Source organism: Scomber japonicus, chromosome 2 (genome assembly GCF_027409825.1).
Source record: "Scomber japonicus isolate fScoJap1 chromosome 2, fScoJap1.pri, whole genome shotgun sequence".
NCBI lineage: Eukaryota > Metazoa > Chordata > Actinopteri > Scombriformes > Scombridae > Scomber > Scomber japonicus.
Window position 1 is genome coordinate 38753221 of NC_070579.1, and position 20586 is coordinate 38773806.

The 20586-nt window shown below is 38.8% G+C and overlaps 1 protein-coding gene across 1 annotated transcript in view; it reads right to left on the bottom strand.

Annotated features, from left to right (window-relative positions):
* The window catches only part of vegfc (vascular endothelial growth factor c), a 73953-nt gene extending 55962 nt beyond the window's left edge, over positions 1-17991 (bottom strand). The window contains exon 1 of the mRNA XM_053337287.1: positions 17729-17991. Within this exon, the coding sequence (XP_053193262.1) occupies positions 17729-17842 (114 nt within the window). The 5' untranslated portion in view covers positions 17843-17991. The remainder of the gene's footprint in view (positions 1-17728) is intronic.
* Positions 17992-20586: the final 2595 nt, after the last annotated feature.

A 20586-nucleotide genomic window follows, 5' to 3' on the forward strand; every position in this document is an offset into this window, starting at 1 on the left:
AGATTACATATTAGATGATATATTAGATTAGATGTTAGATTAGATTAGGTCATTGCAGCAGCAGGGAATGACTTCTTGCACTTACTTGGATAAGAGGAAAGTGTAAATAAAGTTTTGGATATGACATGAACAGAGGGAGACGGAATGATGTGCAGTGAGGGAAATAAAGCAACATAGTTTAAAACAGGCTGGATGGAAAATTGGCGGTCAAAAGAGTCACTCTACACCTCAACATACAGAAAACTACATCACAAACAATCACTGATAAGCACAAAGTAGTATACTAAAAAACCTCTGGTCCAGATGTGTGATGCCAGTTGCAGCTAACATAGCAGTTGACTATTCCAAAAAGACAAATGAATGGTAGATTTAATTATGATTAATGCTGTTTTATTACAGATTGTGTCATCAGTTACTGTTAAAGTATTAACATGAGCCCTAAAATAAATACTAGATAAGCATGTTCAGTTTTTTTATATTCCATAATCAGGGAGAACAACTCTACAAAAACACCAAATTTAGAAATTTAGACAAGCAGAGTCACCACTGTGTTTTGGTACTGAGGGTTTTTTTTTAGGTTTTCTGCATTTTTGTGAGGAGCTGCTGCACCTGTTGCATTTATGATCCAACATTCACATCCAATCCAACGTGAATTTCTTGCTGAATTAATGTGTTGCTGTCTATATAAGAGTTATTTCTGCCATGGCTAACTATTCGGAGCTTGAAACAAAGAAGCACATTGAGTAAAAAAAAACAAAAAAACAAGTTGAACATCTCTGGCTCTTAAAGTCTGTGTAAAGTAAGAATAAATATGTGTTCTGAGTTTGACATACCACAGAAAAGTGTGTTGTTAACCACCCTGCCAAATTTGAATGATTAAAAAAATCACCAAATATATGAAATTAGGCTTCAAAGTTGTGTAAAAATCAGCCTCTTTCTCTGCTCCCAAACGCTGTGGGAGTGCCCGCCGAGTCCGCTGAAACCCCGCCCCCTACTAAGTGACACCTGTCAATCAAAGTCACCACCTCTACCAGAAACATGGACGCTACGTCTGAGAGCTTTCAGCTGCTAGCTCGGCGGCTAACTCGGCGGCTAACTCAGATAGCTGGCTAACTGTAGACTGTAGTAGTAGTAGTGTGCGCTGAATATATTTATACCTCTACAGCAGCAGGGGCGGGTTTATGATTTTCAGACCCGCCCACTAAATCCTGAACACGGAAGTCTTGAAACACAGTTTGTGAAGCCTAGCTCCACAATTCAAATGTAAATGGTTGAAATGCTTTTTACACCTTTTTTAGAAATACATTTATGACCTATTTAATGTGTTTAGAAGAAAATGTTTGAATTCACTTTACACAGTCTTTAAAGTCTGTGGTTTAATATCCTGCAGCAAAAGGCAGAAATCAGAGAATAAAATCCAAAGCCAGAGCTGCATTGTAAACTGGATTATGAGTGACAGCTGGTTAAGACTGATTGATCAGCACTGATCACAAAATCTGGAAATGTATGACACAACTCATAGAGAAAACAGTGCACAGTAAGCACGAACTGGTGATTTTAAATCTCTTTGTTCTGCATAAAACCATCCAACGCATTCATATTTAAGGCTGATTTGTTTTCCATATCACAGACCTGGATATTATTATGTTCTCAGTTCATTCTTTGTGCTTTTCAACTTGGAAAACAAGCAACCTCCTGCATAGTTGAAGTAGCCAGTTGATTCATTTTTTCCTTCCACACTGTATGTTTATGTTATGCTTCTCTCAGACAAAAAAAAAAACCTCCTGGAAGCTTTTGGCAAACTGTTCAAGATCGCATGTCTGTTTTTGCCTCCTTTAACCCTCCTGTTGTCCTCGAGTCAAGGAAGGAAGGGAAGGAGAAGGAAGGAAAGGAGGAAGGAAGGGAGGAAGAAGGAAAGAAAGGAGGGAGGGAGGAAGGAAGGAAGAAGGAAGGAAATGAGGGAGGAAGGAAGGAAGGAAGGAGGGAGGAAGGAAGGAGGAAGGAAGGAAATGAGGGAGGAAGGAAGCAAGGACGGAAGGAAGGAAGGAAGGAAGGAAGGGAAGAAGGAAGGGAAGAAGGAAGGGAGGAAGGAAGGACGGAGGAAAGAAGGAAAGATGACAGAGGAAAGAAGGAAGGGATGAAGGTAGGGGGGAGGAAAGAAAGAGAGAAGGAAGGACCTATTTAAATCATTGATATTGTTCTCCAAAACAAAATAAACAGTCACAATCAGAATTGTTCCTCCATGACTTAGTTTGGACTTTTCACAAGTTGTGAGCTCTGTGTCTTCTTCACTCACGCTGAAGAACTTTCACACCAAAAACATGGCTGTGATGTCACTGTCTATGCTGCTATGTGTGTGTGTGTGTGTGTGTGTGTGTGTGTGTGTGTGTGGCTGTGACGTTATTTAAACTACACTAAGCTAGATGGATGGATGGATGGATGGATAGATGGATAGATAGATAGATAGATAGATAGATAGATAGATAGATAGACAGACTCAAACTAATGCAAATGATCATCAAATGACTGAGAATAAAACTAAATAAATATCAGGTGCCATTATGAAGGATCCTCAGTGCGGGATAGTGCATCATGTTTTTAGTTAAATAAACTGCTGACTTGTCAGGTTCTTGGCCTCTCAGCTCTGCCAGTCTCACTCCATTATGCATTCTATCTTCACTGACCCTCCTTCACCCTCCATTCACTCCCTCTCACTGCTCCCCCACCTCCCATTCAGACCCGCACGGCCCCCAAAAACACAGCGTGTCAAGTGGTGAGGTCCACAGGTCAGACCTCAGTGGGTCCAACACCAAGTGGTTAACCTTCACATGTCAAAACAGCCTGAATGAACTCTCACATGCTCTGATTTCAAAGAGCGGCAAGAGTCAAAAAGCTGTGAGAGAATACTGGTCAAACAAGAGAGAGAGAAAGAGAGAGAGAGAGAGCCAGAGAGAGAGAGCCAGAGGACTAAAGGCTGTTAACATGTTTTAGTTTGCAGCCAACAAATTCACTGCATACATGGAAAAATCTGACGGTATGTTGATACTTTACGATGCATTTAAAGACTTGATTTTATTCTCTGGCTTTTAACTGTGTTTAATCTGTTTTATTTGTTAGCTGGTTTCTTTGAATTGTATGTATAAGGAAGGGCTATATAAATAAAATAAACTTGAAAATATATTTTTTAAAGGTCCATGGAAGATTTCTATGAACAAAACAAAAATTTTGCGACTGAAGAAAACTTTTCAAACGCAAACAGATAAGATAAAATAAGATAAGATATCCCTTTATTAGTCCCACGATGAGCGAAATTACAATATTGCAGCAGCAAAGATGGAGTGAGGCAGTATGGCCATCAGTAGGATATGAAGATATAGATAGATAGAACATATATCCAAATTAAGCACAATTATGACCCTCAACCTTATGTTAAAGCAAACTTAATAAATCAAAGGTCCTTAGTGGCTCAGCTGAGAACAGGAATCCTTCCCTTGAATCTCGAAGTCAGCAGATTTAAAAACATTCTTGAAGATGAAAGGTTATATGTATTATGTGAACTCTGTCCCTTATATGATGAACTGAGAACTCCAATATTTACTGAAATATCTGGACTGGCTGTTTAACTCTAAAATCTTTAAGTTTGCTAAATATGTATCTGAAGTCTGGAAAAAGCGTCAGTATGGTCTATATGTTTAATTGCTCTAATGTCTGTTATCTGGTTTTCATTTGTTATTATTTGTTCCTTTTTTGTTTGTTTTTTTGTTTTGGTGTCTTGTAAGCCCATTTGGACTTTTTTTTTTAATCAAATCAGTAGGGACATCTGTATTACTGGATTGTCCACACCAATATTTTTTACAATCTTGGCACTTTAACTCCACATAATGTTAACGGTAAGATCTCTGCAAAGTTGCCAGGTTTAAATGTTCCAAATATCACAGAACTGAAAACAACTTAACTGCAAAACACTCAGATCTTTTGGTGTTATATATATCATTTCAGGTATTAGATGTTGTTACCTTTTTAATTATACAACTGTATAACTGTTCCTCCTTCAATAAAATGAAGACATCTGCTCCTTCAATCCAAACATTCATCTTTGAAATAGTGGGGTAAATATTTATAATGGATATGTGTCATTTAAGACATGAACTTAATGACAATAACTAATGAGCTAAATTAGCCACAGCCTGTACAACAGAACTGGTTTTGACTGTCAGGCATCTTTTTTGGTTGGAGGTACAGATATCCCCGAAATCAGAACCAAAAACTCATTTGAAATAAGTAGAGATAGCCAGGTAGAGTTGGGAGTACGATGCGGACTATGCATAGACTGTATAGAAGAAATGGACATAACATCCGTGACGTCACCCATTGGTTTGTGGACTGCTGCTCGGAAGCCAATAATATCGAATCTAGGCAGGGCCATCTTGAAAATTTCAGGTGCATTCTGGGAAAAAAAGAACACGGATTCTACTTATATGGGCATGAGGCAGAGCCATGGGCGGACGTATGGCCGGAACCAACGGCGGAGCGGGGAGGCTGCGATTGGTTGCGAGGGCTGGATCTCGAGGACATTGGTCAATCAACCTGTCAATCACAACGTAGCCACGTAGCCTGCTTTATCGTCAAATATAAAATCAGGGAGGCCAAAATTTCCCCAATGAACATCATACTGCATTGAAGAAGGCTTTAAACTAGTGATTGAGACCATAAACACATTTTGAAAACGTTTACTGAGGTCAGAAATCAAGTGAGAAGTTGGTGAATTCTCCATTGACTTGTATAGAGCCGGACGTCTTTTTGAACACAAAACGGTCGCCCCCTGGTGGCCTTTTGATAGAATGCAGCTTTAAGTTACTTCCGCATTGGCTTCTTTTCAGAGGACAGGAACTCCCCACCTGGGACTATGGGGAATACAAAGGTACATGCAGTATGTTGTTTATTTATAGGATAGGGCATTTTCTGTTGCTGCTCCTAAATTATGGAACGAGCTTCCTTTAAATATTAGACAAGCCTCCTCACTGTCTGTTTTTAAAACTCGTCTTAAAACCCATTTTTATTCCTTGGCTTTCAACCCAGCATGAGACTCTGCTCCTGTTTTAGTGTTTTATGTTTTTATGGTTTGTTTGTTTTAATGATTGTTTTATTGTTTTTAATTTGTTTTAAAAACAATAAACAATTATCTTAGTATTTATTTCCTGTTAATTGTTTTACGTTTCCTGTGTTGTTTTTATGTATTTATGTACAGCACTTTGTTTCAGCTGTGGTTGTTTTAAAGTGCTTTATAAATAAAGTTGAGTTGAGTTGAGTTGAGAATTTATATGTATGATTTTTATTTTTTATGGACACGGGATACAAGAGAATGTTGTAATATATTATTAATTTATTTATATTTGTGAATTTAACTGGACCTGTCTGCATGTGTCAGGAATTGAACTGTAATAACATTTATGATGCTGCTATGTGTGATTTGGATTGTTTGTTTGTCTGGTGTTTTTGTTTGTTTTTATTTTGAAAATCAGAGACATGCAGTCAGATGCGCTCTGATGCCATAATGAAAGATCTTGATATAAGTTCAGGAGCTGAATGTAGAAAAAATTATATATAGACATTTTAGAGATTTAAAGATGAAGTTTGAGCATCACTGTCGTTAAACTCTTTGAGTTTTGTTGCCCAAATTCACAAACTGAAAGAAGGACGGAAACTCAATTACAGAGCATTATATTACCTACAGATTGCTATACATTTATTATAGGGGTGTGGCGATACACTCAGCTCACGAGACGAGACACGATATTGGGTTCACGAGATCAAGACGAGACGAGATTTTAACTATATTTTTAAGAAAACTTCAATGAGGAAATAAATGACTGATTCTTTTATTTGAAATTCACAAAATGGAAATTGAATTGATCCAGTAATCCAGTAAATCTGTATCAAGGCAGATTCAGATACATTTTTACGATCTGTATCAGCTACAGTAAACCCGATTCTCGATTTATTCTGCTGTGTTTTATCCACCTCAGCCTGCAGTTGCAAAGCAGCTTTTCAATCATTTCATTTCTATACATGAGTGAAAATTAGAGTGTGTGACTATGAACAATGATTTGGACGCACTGTAGTGAATGACTCAGAGTGCTGACACCTGGATTGGGAAAATATGCACTAAATCACGAAATTCCAACACTGGCCAATCTGTTATCAAATCTCTTCTGTTTCTTATCAACACACTGCAGTGTACAACACAATCAGCTGGGCAGCTTCTCAATTTTAGCCAGAGCTGACCATCATTTTCTTCAAATTAAAATGATTTGTTTCTGGAGCTCCAACAATATCCAACAGAGTGATACGTCTTCTCTCTAGTGGATCACGTCACATTCATTTCAGGGCTCACATTTCCATGTTACACGTTCATTAATATCATATCAATAATCTCAGTTACTCAGTTAGTTCAACGTATATGTTCCACTGCTGTATAAATATATGTATCACATCGGACTTTGTATTGGCGCATTGTCAATATTAAAGGACTTGGATCGGGTTCAGGGCCAAAAAAACTAGATTGGGACCTCCCTAGTTACAGCATAAGTATGCACTCAGTTGGGAAAGTCTCCATTGTTTATGGCCAATAAACACCGACTGCAGAGACACTTCAGCATTCATTGAAATTGTATTGAAATACAAAAAAAAAAAAGGAAAAATAGTTAAGTGTCTTGTTTGGTGGTTGCTACATAGGTGATTAAATTGCTACATTAGCACCATCGTCTGGTAAGCAGTGGGGTTGGGAGGATAGAGATCCACATGGTCTCAACATTGGAAAACATGAAAAAAAAACGTTTTCTGGCATGTAAATGAGGATTTCAGTCTCTAGGGGGCACTAGCATAGCGACTTTTGATGTTGATACTTGTGAGTTTCATAGTTTTGTAGTTGAAAGAATTTGAAAGAAGACCACGTGAATACCTGGATACCAAAAATCATGAAAACAATTTTTTGGGAAGTTTCATCTACAGACGGAATTGTCCGGATCAAACACAAAGTATCAGATTTTCTTAGGTTTATATTATTTAACCGTTACCAACGAGGCTCGATACTAATAGCGTACCATCATCTCTGAAATGATAGAAAATGTGTTTGGGATAAACAAGTCAGGTCATTCTTTTCCTCTGCAGACTTAGAAAAAGTCATCCATGCTTTAACCTCCAGACTTTGCAATACATTTTATTCGACTTAAAAAACAGACTGCACTAGATATAAGTCTGCTGCCATGTCTTTAACACATACTAAGAGAGGGGAACACATTACACAACGCTTGCTGCCCTTCACTGGTGAGTTTTAGAAGTGATTTTACTGCATGTTTTTAAAGTAGTGACTGGTCTGTGATCTGGCAGCTCCTTATGAGCCTGATCACTGATTCAGATCCTCCAGCACAACCCAAAATCTCCACTTATCACTACATGGAACCAGTCCTATTCTGTTGGGACCCCTCAGCTGTGGAACTCCCTTTCTGGAGAACTCAGGCACACTCAGTATTATCTTTTAGATCTCTTCTTAAGACTCACTTTTATCGTATGGCTTTGTCTTAACTTTGTATTTGTTGTACTAAAAAAAGCACCTTTGTTTTTGAAAGGTGTTTTCTATAAATAAAATCATTGTTCCTGTGCTTCCAGGATGAAAGGGATTTTATATATAATACAATATAATTGTTAAATGGGCTGTACTTATGTAGAGCTTTTCTACTCTTTCGACCACTCAAACCGCACATTCACACACTGTTGGTACAGCCATAGGGAGCAAATGGGGTTAAGGACAGATCACCATGTACACTGGAGGAGCCATCAAACCACCAATCTTCCAATTACTGGATGACCCGCTCTACCTCCTGAGCCACAGCCCCACCACATATTTTTTGTTTATCTATTTTAAACTCATCATGCTGAGGCTGATGGCAAACAGGGCACAGCTGCGGTGATCAGTGGAGGAAGAGGGGAGAGCTGTACCTGGCAGAACCGAAACTAAAAACACAGAGGCACATGATAGGTAGGAAGTGAATCTTAATTAAGTAAGCTTACTTCTTTTCTTTTTGACATGACTAAAAAAACAGAGAAATGAGTAAATGGTGGTTTGGAGTAATGTGTAGATAGAGTGAGATAGTTTTTTTTCTTTCTGATCTTTGAGTTTGTGATATAGCGCCACCACACTTTGGTGGTGATGGCAGGAATAGCATATCTTTAATAAAGTGAATTAGTGATTAATCACCTTCATGCATGAACCATACATCAAAGAAGCCTCATTTTACACATGATCCAGGATGATGGAGATAAACTATCATTTAGCAAATGACAAACTGAACTGAGCCTTGACTACAATGGAGCTTGCCTTCTCATGCTGTTATTATAGTTTCTATCACTGACTGGCTACTCAGTAAAAGTTAACATTGTGATTATTAGCGGATGGGTTACAACTAGTGAAATAAAACATCATAAATGAGGAAAATATCAATTATGTTCTCTATAATGTGAAAAATGTTCATCATCAGGCATGAATTATTGACCCACAACTAAGCAAACTAACATTGATGGAATACTAAGAACAATACAGACACTAATAACAACTATTTCTACAATTATACTATAAGAGAGGTCACTGGAGAAATTGGTGCACTCAGCATGCTACAATCTTTCCAGACTGTTATCAGGAGCAGAACGGGGGCCGCGGCATATGAAACTATATTGCAAAGGCACAGTCCAACATGGAAACATTTACTACTGAAAGCAGCATCTCCACTCATGATAATAACAACATAAAGAGCCAACATTATGGTTTGGGGATGGTTTACATTCACTTCGGAAGTCTGGAGCCCTGATTACCTTTCATATCCATGTCTGTTTTTAAAACTTTTTGAATCGCTACCTACAGTACTTATTGTACATATTGAATCATAAATGCAACAAGAAGACCAAACAGATGCTCGACAGAAGCGTTCTCTGCCCACTCTTGTTCCTGCAGGATCATGTCGTATTTCTGGTGTGATATTTATTGTGAACAGTCGGTATTTAGAGCAGATGGACATGCATCTCGACACTGAGGCAGAGCAGTGAGACTGAGCTGAACACAGAAATCACAGGAAAATTCCTCTGAAATGCTTGCTAATTACACACCACATTCTTCTGCAGACTCCAGGGGGTTGTGAAATATGGGCGAGAGATACAGACAGAAAGAGAGGGAGTGAGGAGTGGGCGAGTGGGGGGGGGGGGTGGGCGCAGTTGGGGCAGGGGGAGAATAAATAGAAACTGAGAGATGAAAGCGAGACTATGTGGTGACTGAGTCAGGATAAAGGCTAAATCAAGAAAGATCATTGATAATTTTCTATTCTTGGTCATCTTAGTCATGATGGAGAGTGATGGAGCAACTTAAGCTCACGGAGAGGGAGAGGGAGAGAGAGAGAGAGAGGGACATTGAGACACAATTGGAGAGACAGAGAGAGAGAGAGAGAGAGAGATGCTGGCATTGCCTCGGGTATTTCACCACATCCATCCGTCTACTTCAGAGTTCATGGGTCATCTACAGATTACATGAAGGTTGTAACTTTCTGGCGAGCTGCAGTGCATGGCTAGAAACTATCATCCCTTTAAAACATCATTGAATTTCATAACAGTAATATTTGACTTGGAGGGGGGTTTATCATGTCAGCTTGGCCAGATTTTATCAAGGCTTCCTGCTGGGGCAAAGCAAAACTGAGAAGTCATCCTTGAAATATAAATCATACACTGTTTCTACACTCTCTGAAGGAACATTGAGAACTCGTCATGAATATGAGTCTGTACAGTAAGGACCTGATTTACTAAGATCCCAAATAAAGGCTACTAAATTGCGTGTGCACTGCAATAGATTGCGGGTTAAATGTGATCAGGTTCTAGTAGAAGAGATTAACAAAAATATTGAGTTATAACAAAAACAAATATTACCAGAAAAAAACACATATGGGAGAGTATTAGTGACAAAGTCAATGCTGTTAGTAAAACCAAAAAATATTCCACTCTAAAAATATTAACACATCATTGTCATTGTGCCTCCTTCTCCTCCTCTCTACAGTAACAACAGGTTAATACCTTCCCTTCAAAAGTATTATTTATAGACACAGTTACCATCAGAAAAATTACCTTCATGATTGTAAATCACAATATGGGTGCTATATAACATATTTGCATTTTCTCCTCCCTGTATTTTCCACACTGGGGTAATAACGCCTCATATTACATATTCATTACAGCAAACATACTAAATGGACAGCGCATACTGTCTTGCACAGTTGAAAGACTCAAACTTCAGTGTGCTGCGTTAGTACATCAGTTTGCATATTTTTGTGGGTGATGTCAAGTTTGCACACGTTTTTAGACACGCAGACTTTTAATAAATCAGACCCTGAGTGTAGCAACAAGAGTATCAAGATGTTTTTGCTTTAAATTTCTAGCAACTACTGATTACAGCATTAGTCATAGTTTCATTTATGGTAGTAAGTTGTTTCCCATTTACTGTTCATTAACATTGACATACCTGCCTTGTTTAGTTTGGTTAAATCAAACCATGGAGTGTTCACCTCCTTGATGTGGTTCATTTGGGCAGCTGTGAACACAGCAATTGCAATTGCTCTAAAGTGCAGACCAACACACATGGTAGAAGAGGTGGTCTCGGTCTGGTTGCGAACAAACTCTGGTACGGTTCATTTGTGGTATGTACGTGATCCAACCTCTGTCCAAACTGCAGGAAACATAGCACATTTTCTAGATTAAATCAGCTCCAGTAGCCAGATGCCCTGTGCATTATGTTATGGTATGTCATCAATATCTTCTCAGGACACAGAACGCTCGTCCATCAATCACATGTCGACATGGGCAAGACACTTAACCCCAAATTGCTCCCAATGAACGGTGTATGAATGTGTCTTAATGGTTAGTCTCCCTCCTGATGAGCAGGTTAGGGTTAGCTCCTGTCATCAGTGTATGAATGTGTGTGAATGGATGAATGTGACATGCAGTGTAAAAGAGTTTTGAGTGTCCGATAGACCAGGAAAGCGCTATAAGTACAGTCCATTTACCATACCATTTATCATCACGCATAAAGTTTTTCCGACATCATGACAGTGTGACTGTGGTGTGAGGGGCAGTGAACAAGTGTTTCAGTTACACTGTATGCTGGTGTGCGTGCATATGTGGTGCCTGCATGGTATCACACATGTGCCTGGAGATGCTGACGTAAAACTGTAGCCACAGTTTAATAGATTAATGGGAAACCCAACACATTGTTCTTGAGACGTTGCCTTGAAGTGCATTCAACTGTGCCATTCTGCCAACATATTTTGGCTTGACTATATGTCCCAAACGATGACAACATTTATGAGTTCTGCCAATGGTCCATTTGGGATAGTTATAGAGGAAGAAAACCACTCTCCTTTCTCCCCATGAGATTTGGCATTTGCTGATACATTTTGGTTTGTTTGAAATTTTCTTTGTGAAACCAAACCGAACCAAAGGTTAAATGCAACAAAGCAGCAACTCATCCGCTGAGTCAGACCAAAGCAAACGAACGACAGGTGTGAAAATGCCCTACTTTTCAAACGTTGCTATAGTGTTTCAGATTAATGACTGAATTCATTTTTTCTACCTTCCTTTCCATTCGCTTAACTACAATATGAAAACCAGCTTACTCGAAACTCTGCGAGTTTTCATAGAAACATGAAATGACTTGAAACCAATGACAGCATAGACTGCAGAAACAAAAACACATCTACTGATCTAAATAAATATGATATGCTTTGGCAGTAATACCAAGTACTTTGTGGTATGTGGCCTGAAACATGAAAAGACATTAGAATGGTCCTCTGTCTGAATGCATTTTGTCATAGTAGTATTACTACAGTACAATGAATGCCAATCAGCAGTATGAGATACCTTCCAAATGAAGTCGGAAAGTTTGAAGTTCAAGCCAGCTACACCAAAGAGAAGAGTTCATTTATGTCTGAAATATAGCCCAAAAAACTGAAAATATACCAGCACTTGCACCAAGTAGAAAGTACAAGCTGCATTAATCAATATTTTAAATAAACAGTGGATAAAATGACTACATGTAATGTGAGAGTGGTTGCCTGTGCTGATGAACACCGGGAACTATCAGTCATCTACAGAGCATCTCTAAGCTCATTGTTGTGCTTTTTATTGCTTGCAACTGTACTGTTTCCTTCAGTCTCTTTACGCAACTTCATTCCCAGCATCATGCAGCTGTTTTCAGTAGAAAGCTGTCTGATGAACCCACTGTACACTACCTATATAGCACCACAGTGTAGAAAATTAAAGCTGGTGAAGAAAGTGAAACATTTAGACAAAAAGAATCAACTAAAGCAGGTTTAACACCACAAAATCACCAACCACGTCCACATCTATTCAGCAAACATACAGTACATAATCGATCAGCATTTATTGATGTTCCTCTTAGACTTTATGTTGACTGGCAACATTTGATCCCAATGCAGGTTGTAGTGTGACCTTTTATTAACAGGCAACAAGGTGTATAGGTTGGAGGTTGGGGTGAACGTACAAAGTGTGACACCAAAGGTCTTGGTTTGTGTTCTACCATAAGCTTCAATAGAGTTTTTGAATGTTTAACCAAGCACAGTCTTTCCCTAATTTGCCTAAACATCTTTGCTGACCATTTTGCAGATGAATTCAATGTAAATGTATAGTTATTATGTTGCTTAGAAACATAATCCTGACAGTGTTACATTTCCTAAAAGAAAAAAATACACACATTAGCCAATACAAATAAGTTGTATATAACTAGAATTTGTATTGTTTCTGCACCCTGCCACAATAAACCTCTGCAAATTACATAATTGTAGCATGTGTGAGGGCCCAGCATGTATTCTAGAAATTGGAAACCCAACAGTCTGCGGTATGTGCAGTTCTGTGTTGATGATTGGACATAACAAAGGCATGAAAACAAAGGAGTTACCAATTTTGGACATGTGATGAGCAAGTACCACAAAACCAACAACACAAGTGGCATATATAAATGTCAGTATTGTTTATATAGCTGTAGATTTGTCCACATTGCCAACTATGCGGTCAATGCAACGGCAAATCATGCAAAGGACGACAGCGCAGCAGTATGAAAAAGAGTGGAAGAAGACTTTAAAAATAACTTCCTGAATTAAACAAAAGTCAAACTTGAGCTCAAATTTACATCATCAGTATCACAGTCTCAACAAAAAATGCACAGACAACTTAACTTTTCAAACATCCTTTTAATTTCTGATCCCTGACATTTATCACATTGGAAATAATTCACAAAAAATGGCCAGTACATTACCAAAAACAACTAACATGACCAAATTAACATTTAAGTACTTTATTGTGTTCGTCTAAATGTTTTGGCACTCATTGATGGCCATGTGCTGTAAAAGGACTTTCATGTGGTATTTCAGGCAGAGCTATTATTACTCACTAATGCTGTTGTTTCGAAATACTGTTTGGTCCAGGACCAGAAGGTGGATAGGGCTTACCCTTAGAAAACCCCAAAGCAAATATGTCCTGGAGCAAACCCCATAGGTCGAAAAGAAAACTAGATGTGGAAAGCCAATGAAAACATGGGGGAGAGGTAAAAAACAGAGAGGAACCACTAGGAAAGTTGTGAAAACAAATGGCACATAACAGGGTTCATTGGAGGGGCTGACTGGGGATTTTTCCTCAGAAACAAGCCAAATGTAGTAAGTCAAATGAGTCAGGAGGATCCAGACGGAACCATTTACAGCTTTGTAGATGATTCAGTGTGCATGTTGTCAGTCCTTGCCAGAACTTGACCAACATGAGTTCTTGAAGACTAGAACTCACACCTAGTAAAGGTAAAGTGATTTATTCAGGATTAAGGAATGCACACAGACACCCAAGTTAGCATCGATTTGTTTTGCGATAAATACACAACAAGACTCTGTTTGTAGCAGACCCTAGAGGCTTTAATACTCATTACACTTCAGAATACAAACGTTTTGGAATGCTATTAATTTCTGAAACAGAGCTGACATATTTTTCCCTGAGGATGATTTGAAAGAAAAGTTAATGAAGCATTCAACGCTTACAGTAAAGGGTTGATGAAAAGTTCCTGCCCCAATGGAAACATTAGGCAATTGTTAGGAATTTTCCTCTTGGGATCATGAATCAAACTTCCAAATCTTGTCAGTTGTTGTGGAGATATCTTACACTGGACCAGAGTCTCGGACTTATTGGTCTGACCAACCGAGTGAAGACCAGTTGACCACTCTGATTGGGGAACAAAGCCTTTCCCAGCTCACATGGGACAAAAAGTGGCGTAGACCTGCCAGTTTACCACAGGGCTGAGACAGAGATAGACATCTACTGCTACAAGCAATATTAAGTTGCCAATTAACCAATTAAACTTGAGATCCAGAGCCATATAGCCACAGGGGGACAACTCTACACATAATAAGGGACCAGGATCAGGACAGGGACCAAAATAGACCCCTAACCCAGCCAGCAGGTCCATGTGGGCCCCACATGGCTTAAAAGCAGGCTACATGGGTACTGAGTGGGCATGGGCTTGAATTTTATGGGTCCCACATGGTTTCAGTAATATGGGCCCCACATGTGAAGCCCATGTGGGCTGACTGAATGAGCCCAATAACTGATGTAAGTGGGCTAAGTGGGCATGGGCAAAAACAGGGAAAATTGTATGGGCCCCATATTGTTTCAGAAACATGGGCCCCACATGTGTAACTGACCTAGTTGGGCCCAACCTGAAACCCAGTCACAACCCACTTGAAGCCCATATGGCCACTTGAAGCCCCTCACACAGGTGAGGCCACCATGGAAACTGCAGACAAACCCACATGGGACCCATATTGCAGCCCGAATGTAACCCTTATGGGGCCCACAAGGATATGTCGGCTGGAAACCAGGTCCTTATTGTTATAAGGATAAAGTGCTAATCACCATTGCCTAATGATTAATTCAGCGTAATTAATACTGTTTTTATATCAACACTGAATCAAATGTCTGAGAGTAATGTGAAAGGTGATGAAGACAACTTGTAGTGCAGCATTTATGGTCTTTCAGTTTTGGTTGTGGTCACCATATATTTACTCTGTGATAGAGTCTGAGTCAAACTTTCTTTATTCGGCCCATGAAACTGACAATTCAGTCAGATTTCAGGTGTGTTACGCTACTACTGGCTAATGTAACCTGGAGCTACCACAGTAGCTTCAGGCAGAGATAAGCAGCAAGCAACAGAGGTCTGGTAAACTCACTTCATTATAACTCTTAACTCAGAATATAATTTGAGACAATTTATCAGATTTCACACAGCTCCCACTGGAGCCACAGAAGGCGTTATATAACCATAAGCAGTAGTACGCCCGAACAACAGTCTGTGTAAAATTGATGGAGTTCTGCTTGAAAGTAAAACAAACAAAGACATTAATGGGGTAAATTAAACAGCTTATTAAAAAGAAATTCAGGCTGTAATAAAATTGACTATGCCAGCATTATACTGCTATATCGCTGTGTTGTGCAATCAAAAGAGGAAGGCTAAATGAAAGGACTTAACTGAAGCTGAACAAAACAGACTGAAGCACTCATTTGAAGCATGAAACAAGCAAATCAAGTGTGAAGAGCAGATTAAATGGTTGTTTGAATACCTCATTCCTACAGCATTATCTCCCAGGCACCAATCTAAAAGACTACTTTTTTTTATCCTTATGCTTCAAGTTTTCAGCTGACAGCAGAGATGAGTCGGTATCAACTTTTATTGAAATTCCTCAGGATAACTTTAAAGGTAAGAAGACAGGAGCGGGAGAAAAACCCATCATCCCAATTAATATGATCAAATGGCTGCATGTTACTGCTTAGGACTTATCCCCCCCCCCCCCCCCCCCACCCACCTCACATTGCAATGCCTCTCTGGTAGCCACACACACACACACACAAACGTGACCCTGTGACACCTGCCTTCATTGGTTCTTTTCTCTGGCTAATTTGAAAACTCTCCCTCCTAATCCTCCCCCCCTTGGAAAAATGTTCTCTTCTCTCTCACACACAGTTTTCCTTCCTCTCTCTCTCTCATCCACTTTTTTTCTATGAATTCAGCTCAATTCAAATCTGCTCTGCTGGCATGACATTAAAGAAAGGTAGGTTTCAATTGTGTATCCATCCAACTGTTATTACAGAGCCTGACAGATGAATAACAACCATTAAACAAAAGCCAGTAAATATCAGTGTTACCTTCTGTATGTAAAACAATATGCGATGTAAGAAATCAGTGTTTGTGTATGTCTCTCTCCGTCCTTGACCTCTCAGATCCAGAGCTCAGCAGTAAAAGCTGGAGGTAAGACTTTAATGATATCCTGCGCACCAGAACAGATGATTACAATCAGTTAGAAAAATACACTCAGAGAGATGTGGCTTTGGCTTTTTTGTTTTCACTTGTCCAAAGCCACACACACATCAAGGGAATAAAGGTTGGAGAGCAAATTGAGATAATCGGTAAAATCTAAAGAGAGAGAGAGAGGGAGAGGGAGAAAGTGAAAGCACCCGGGGGTGGTTTTCTTTTGTTGGGCAAATGGGGATATGGTCTTTATTTAGGGAGGAGGTTTAGCCATGTTTGACCAGTTTAGTGGCATTTGGATACTGTACATTTCCAAAAGTTAGAGGTGCTATTTGTCTGCAGTATCTGTGTACACACACATTTTAAAGGTAGGGCTATATATGGGTTTCTGGGTATTTCTGGTTATATTGGTATATTTGTCCAGGATATATATACATGTCAAGGGAATAAAGACACATTTCCTGAGGATACATTTTCTGATTCAAATTTCAAAATAAGATAAGAAACATAATCCCTGTGTCATCCTATGGATGCGTTAAATGTTTGGAAGGTTTGTGTCTAATTTCTGTTTCCTAGATTAAATCAAGTTGAAGGTGTAATGCAGCTTTTAATATTCCATTTCTGGAACAGTTGGGGGCTCACAATAGATAAATTGAAAGAGAATGTTAGTTTCAATGTAAGGGTCAAGCTCCAAAATAGCAGGACCCCACAATTTTCATGATGCAACTCAGTGGCATATTTTATTAGACTTTTAATGCAGTGTGTAATGTTGAGGATTTTCAAACTTTACTCAAAAACTTTATCTTTTTTTTTTTTTTTTTTACATGGACCTAATATAGATGGTAACATTTTTCTAATTTATAATTAAGATGTATGTGAGTCTCAGCAGGTGGGTTAGTATACATGGGTTGCCCTCAGATTCACTTCATTACTTATTCTTTCATTTCAGATTTAAAAAAAAAGTAACATGGTGAAACTGGAGTGAAATCAAACAAGCTTTTCCTTGTTTCTGTAATGTAGGATTAAAGGATCTGCAGTCCTCATTTCACCCCAACCTTAACTTCTCACTTGAAGGTACCATAATGTGCAACAGTGGGACAGTTTCTAGTCTCCTGGATGCTCCTTGATCCTACATTATATAATAGTGAGTCCTGATGCTTCACCTGACTGAACCAGGTGAAACCTTACAGCCCATACAGACCGCTGCAGTGTGCATGCAGACACACACACACACACACACACACACACACACACACACACACACACAGACAGACAGACAGCTTCACCTCCAACAAGTTCTGATCTTTTTCTTTTCTCTTTTTTTTAACTCAAACTTACCGGCTCGTCCATCTGCTCCTGCTCGTAGTATTCATAATCGCTGTGGCTGAAGTCGCTGGCCAGGTTGGTGTAGAGCAGATATGCCAGTAGAAGAGATATTCCCAGTAGGTGCATGTTTATAAAGTCCTCAAGTGTTTATAATCCGATAACCATAAAAAGAGAAATATTTTAAAAAACCCTCCCCTGTGTGTGCGCTCCCCCCTCCTTCTGCCACTGATAACACTCTTTCATTTGGCCTCTCTCTCTCTCTCTCTCTCTCTCTCTCTCTCCCTCTCTCTCTCTCTCTCTCCTTTGTCTCTCTGTCAAGGTCCAGTAACGTTACTTGCTCCACAGAGAGACCTCAGCATGTATGAACCCCGCTGTGAATGGAAGCCCGGTCATATGGAAACACATCAATCCGGCTCGTTAAATTTACAGGAAAAAACCCGACGAAATACCTTTCAAAATAAAAGCCACAATTTGGCCACTTGGTGAAAGAGCAGTAATAAAAGGTTCATACCAGATTAATCGATATTTTTCTACTGACCTCTATCGTCAGTTGATAGGAAGTGCACTGAAGACTCCATCTGTTGCAGTGCACCTCCACCTCTATGTCAGATCATTATCATATCATAGCAGACTCATGTAAACCTGTTCTATTATCTCTGTCATTGTTGTAATCATAACTTTAAAAATACTTCAAAATAATATGTGTTCATATTTATTCATTGTTTAATATTTTGTTTATTGTTTAAAATCACAGTAATGTCTTAACTGAGTGCTGAACTCATACAGTAGCATGTGTTAAATCAGGGGTGTCAAGTTTGTTTTAGTTCAAGCGCCACATAAAACCCAATTTGATCTCATGTGGGTCAGACCAGTAAAACCATTGTACAATAATATACAAAAAAAAAAAAAAACATAGTAGGGGAGAACAGGGTTGGTAGTCACACTTTTTACTTTCCTTTGAATTCCTCATAAATGAATACTGAACAGATTCCCTTTTACTTTGTAATAGAAGCCTAAAGTGTCAGGTAGGAATAGAGTGGTCTTACTCTCCTTCAGCTGATTGTGTTCAGAAGATATGTGCTGTCAAATATGTCTTGTGTACTAGTGACAATCATCTCCATCATAGGGTTGGTAGTCTCACACTATGATGTTGGTTGTCCCTGTCTTATTTTAATGGGGAAACATCAATAATGTAGACAGTGTTAAAAAATATATTTAAAATGTTTAGTTTCATTGAAAGACAACAACCTAACACACCTCATACACCAAGAGAACATAAACAGGAAAAATCATTCCTCTAAGTGCATTTTTTTTATTCTTATACAACATTATTGTGCAGCTTCACCTCTCTGACTGCTCTGACCATCACATCTGGAGGAGTCTGTCTGTTGTTTGTCTTCCTGACAAAGTTCCTGCTCATTTTGCTATCTTAAAAGAAAGAAAGAACTAAATACATCACATCATATAAGTATATGCCAACATGTGACAACCAACCTCAAAGAGAATGTGACAAACATCAAACTGGGATTTATTGTTACCAGTAAATGTTGTAGCATAGTTAAACTAATTGAGCAATTTCAACAATATTGCACCTCAGTCTTTTATAGATTATTTTCCACAGAAGCTGCTGATTGACTTCATTTTGTACAATGTTCAGTATATTAGTGGTATATTATCATTGTTTTTTTTTCAGAGGATTGTATTGTGGTCACAGTGGATTGCAAAGTTATCCAGTGGGTTGAACTGGACACCTTGGAGGACCGGTTGTGGCCCACATGTCGTATGTTTGACACCCTTGTTTTAAATAGTCTGATACTGTCTCATAGCCATGGATTTAAATAAAAGAGTTGTTTCCAAATGCTCAGCATATGTCACACATATGTATCGTATCATGCTCTCTAACCACGTAAGGTCAATAAAGTTTGGGTTTTTTTCTGACCTTTTTGTTTTTTTCAAGTGGTATGAACAATACAAAGTAATTAGACAGTATAGCTACAGCAGACATAAACAGTATAGTCAATAATGTATAAATGTACTGTGTGATGAATGTGATTGCGTATATAAATTGATATGTGTCTGCTGGTGCTGACCTGTAACCATGTGATCACAGCTGCCACAAACCAAACCAACCTCCACACCCATCACATGCAACCTCCACACCCATCACATGCACTACCACCAGTATACTTCACTGCACTGTAAAAAGAGCATCTTATGAACTATGTCATATCTATTAAACAGACATTGAATTAGAAATGTGCTAAATCCATTGATGAGGCTTCTAATGTTAGAACTTCATAACATGATACTGTGCTTATAAGGCATTTCCACCCAATTACCAATAATGTCTTTGCAGCAGCTAAATCCACCAACAGAACTATCTTCATATGAAGAGTTAAGCATTAATAATAAAATATGCAGCAAACAGGATAATAGTCACATTGACCCATAAAGAATGGGCCTGGACCTCACATCATATGCAAATAGGTGTCAGCTACTTTTTGGGGACATAAAGAGCATCGAAGACTTTTGATGATCTGAAGTTACATTTGTAAACTAGTGTGAGCCTCACAGTGATTCCTGCTGCTTTCCAAACAAAAATCAATCCAGCATCCACCAGACCGGTAGAGAGACATGATGACAGACAGAAACAGAGATGAGTTCCTCTAAATGTCAGGTCACTGCAGACTGATCTGTATCAACAAAAAAACACACGAGCTAATTCATTCCACTAGTAACAGACATAATTAGTCTACCAGGCAGGTGGTAAAAGGAAGCTTTACAATGCTGATACCCAAATCTAATGCAATGAAAAAACAGTTCTGCACAGAGCCTAATGGGATTCATTACCTTGTGCAATCATTGAAATC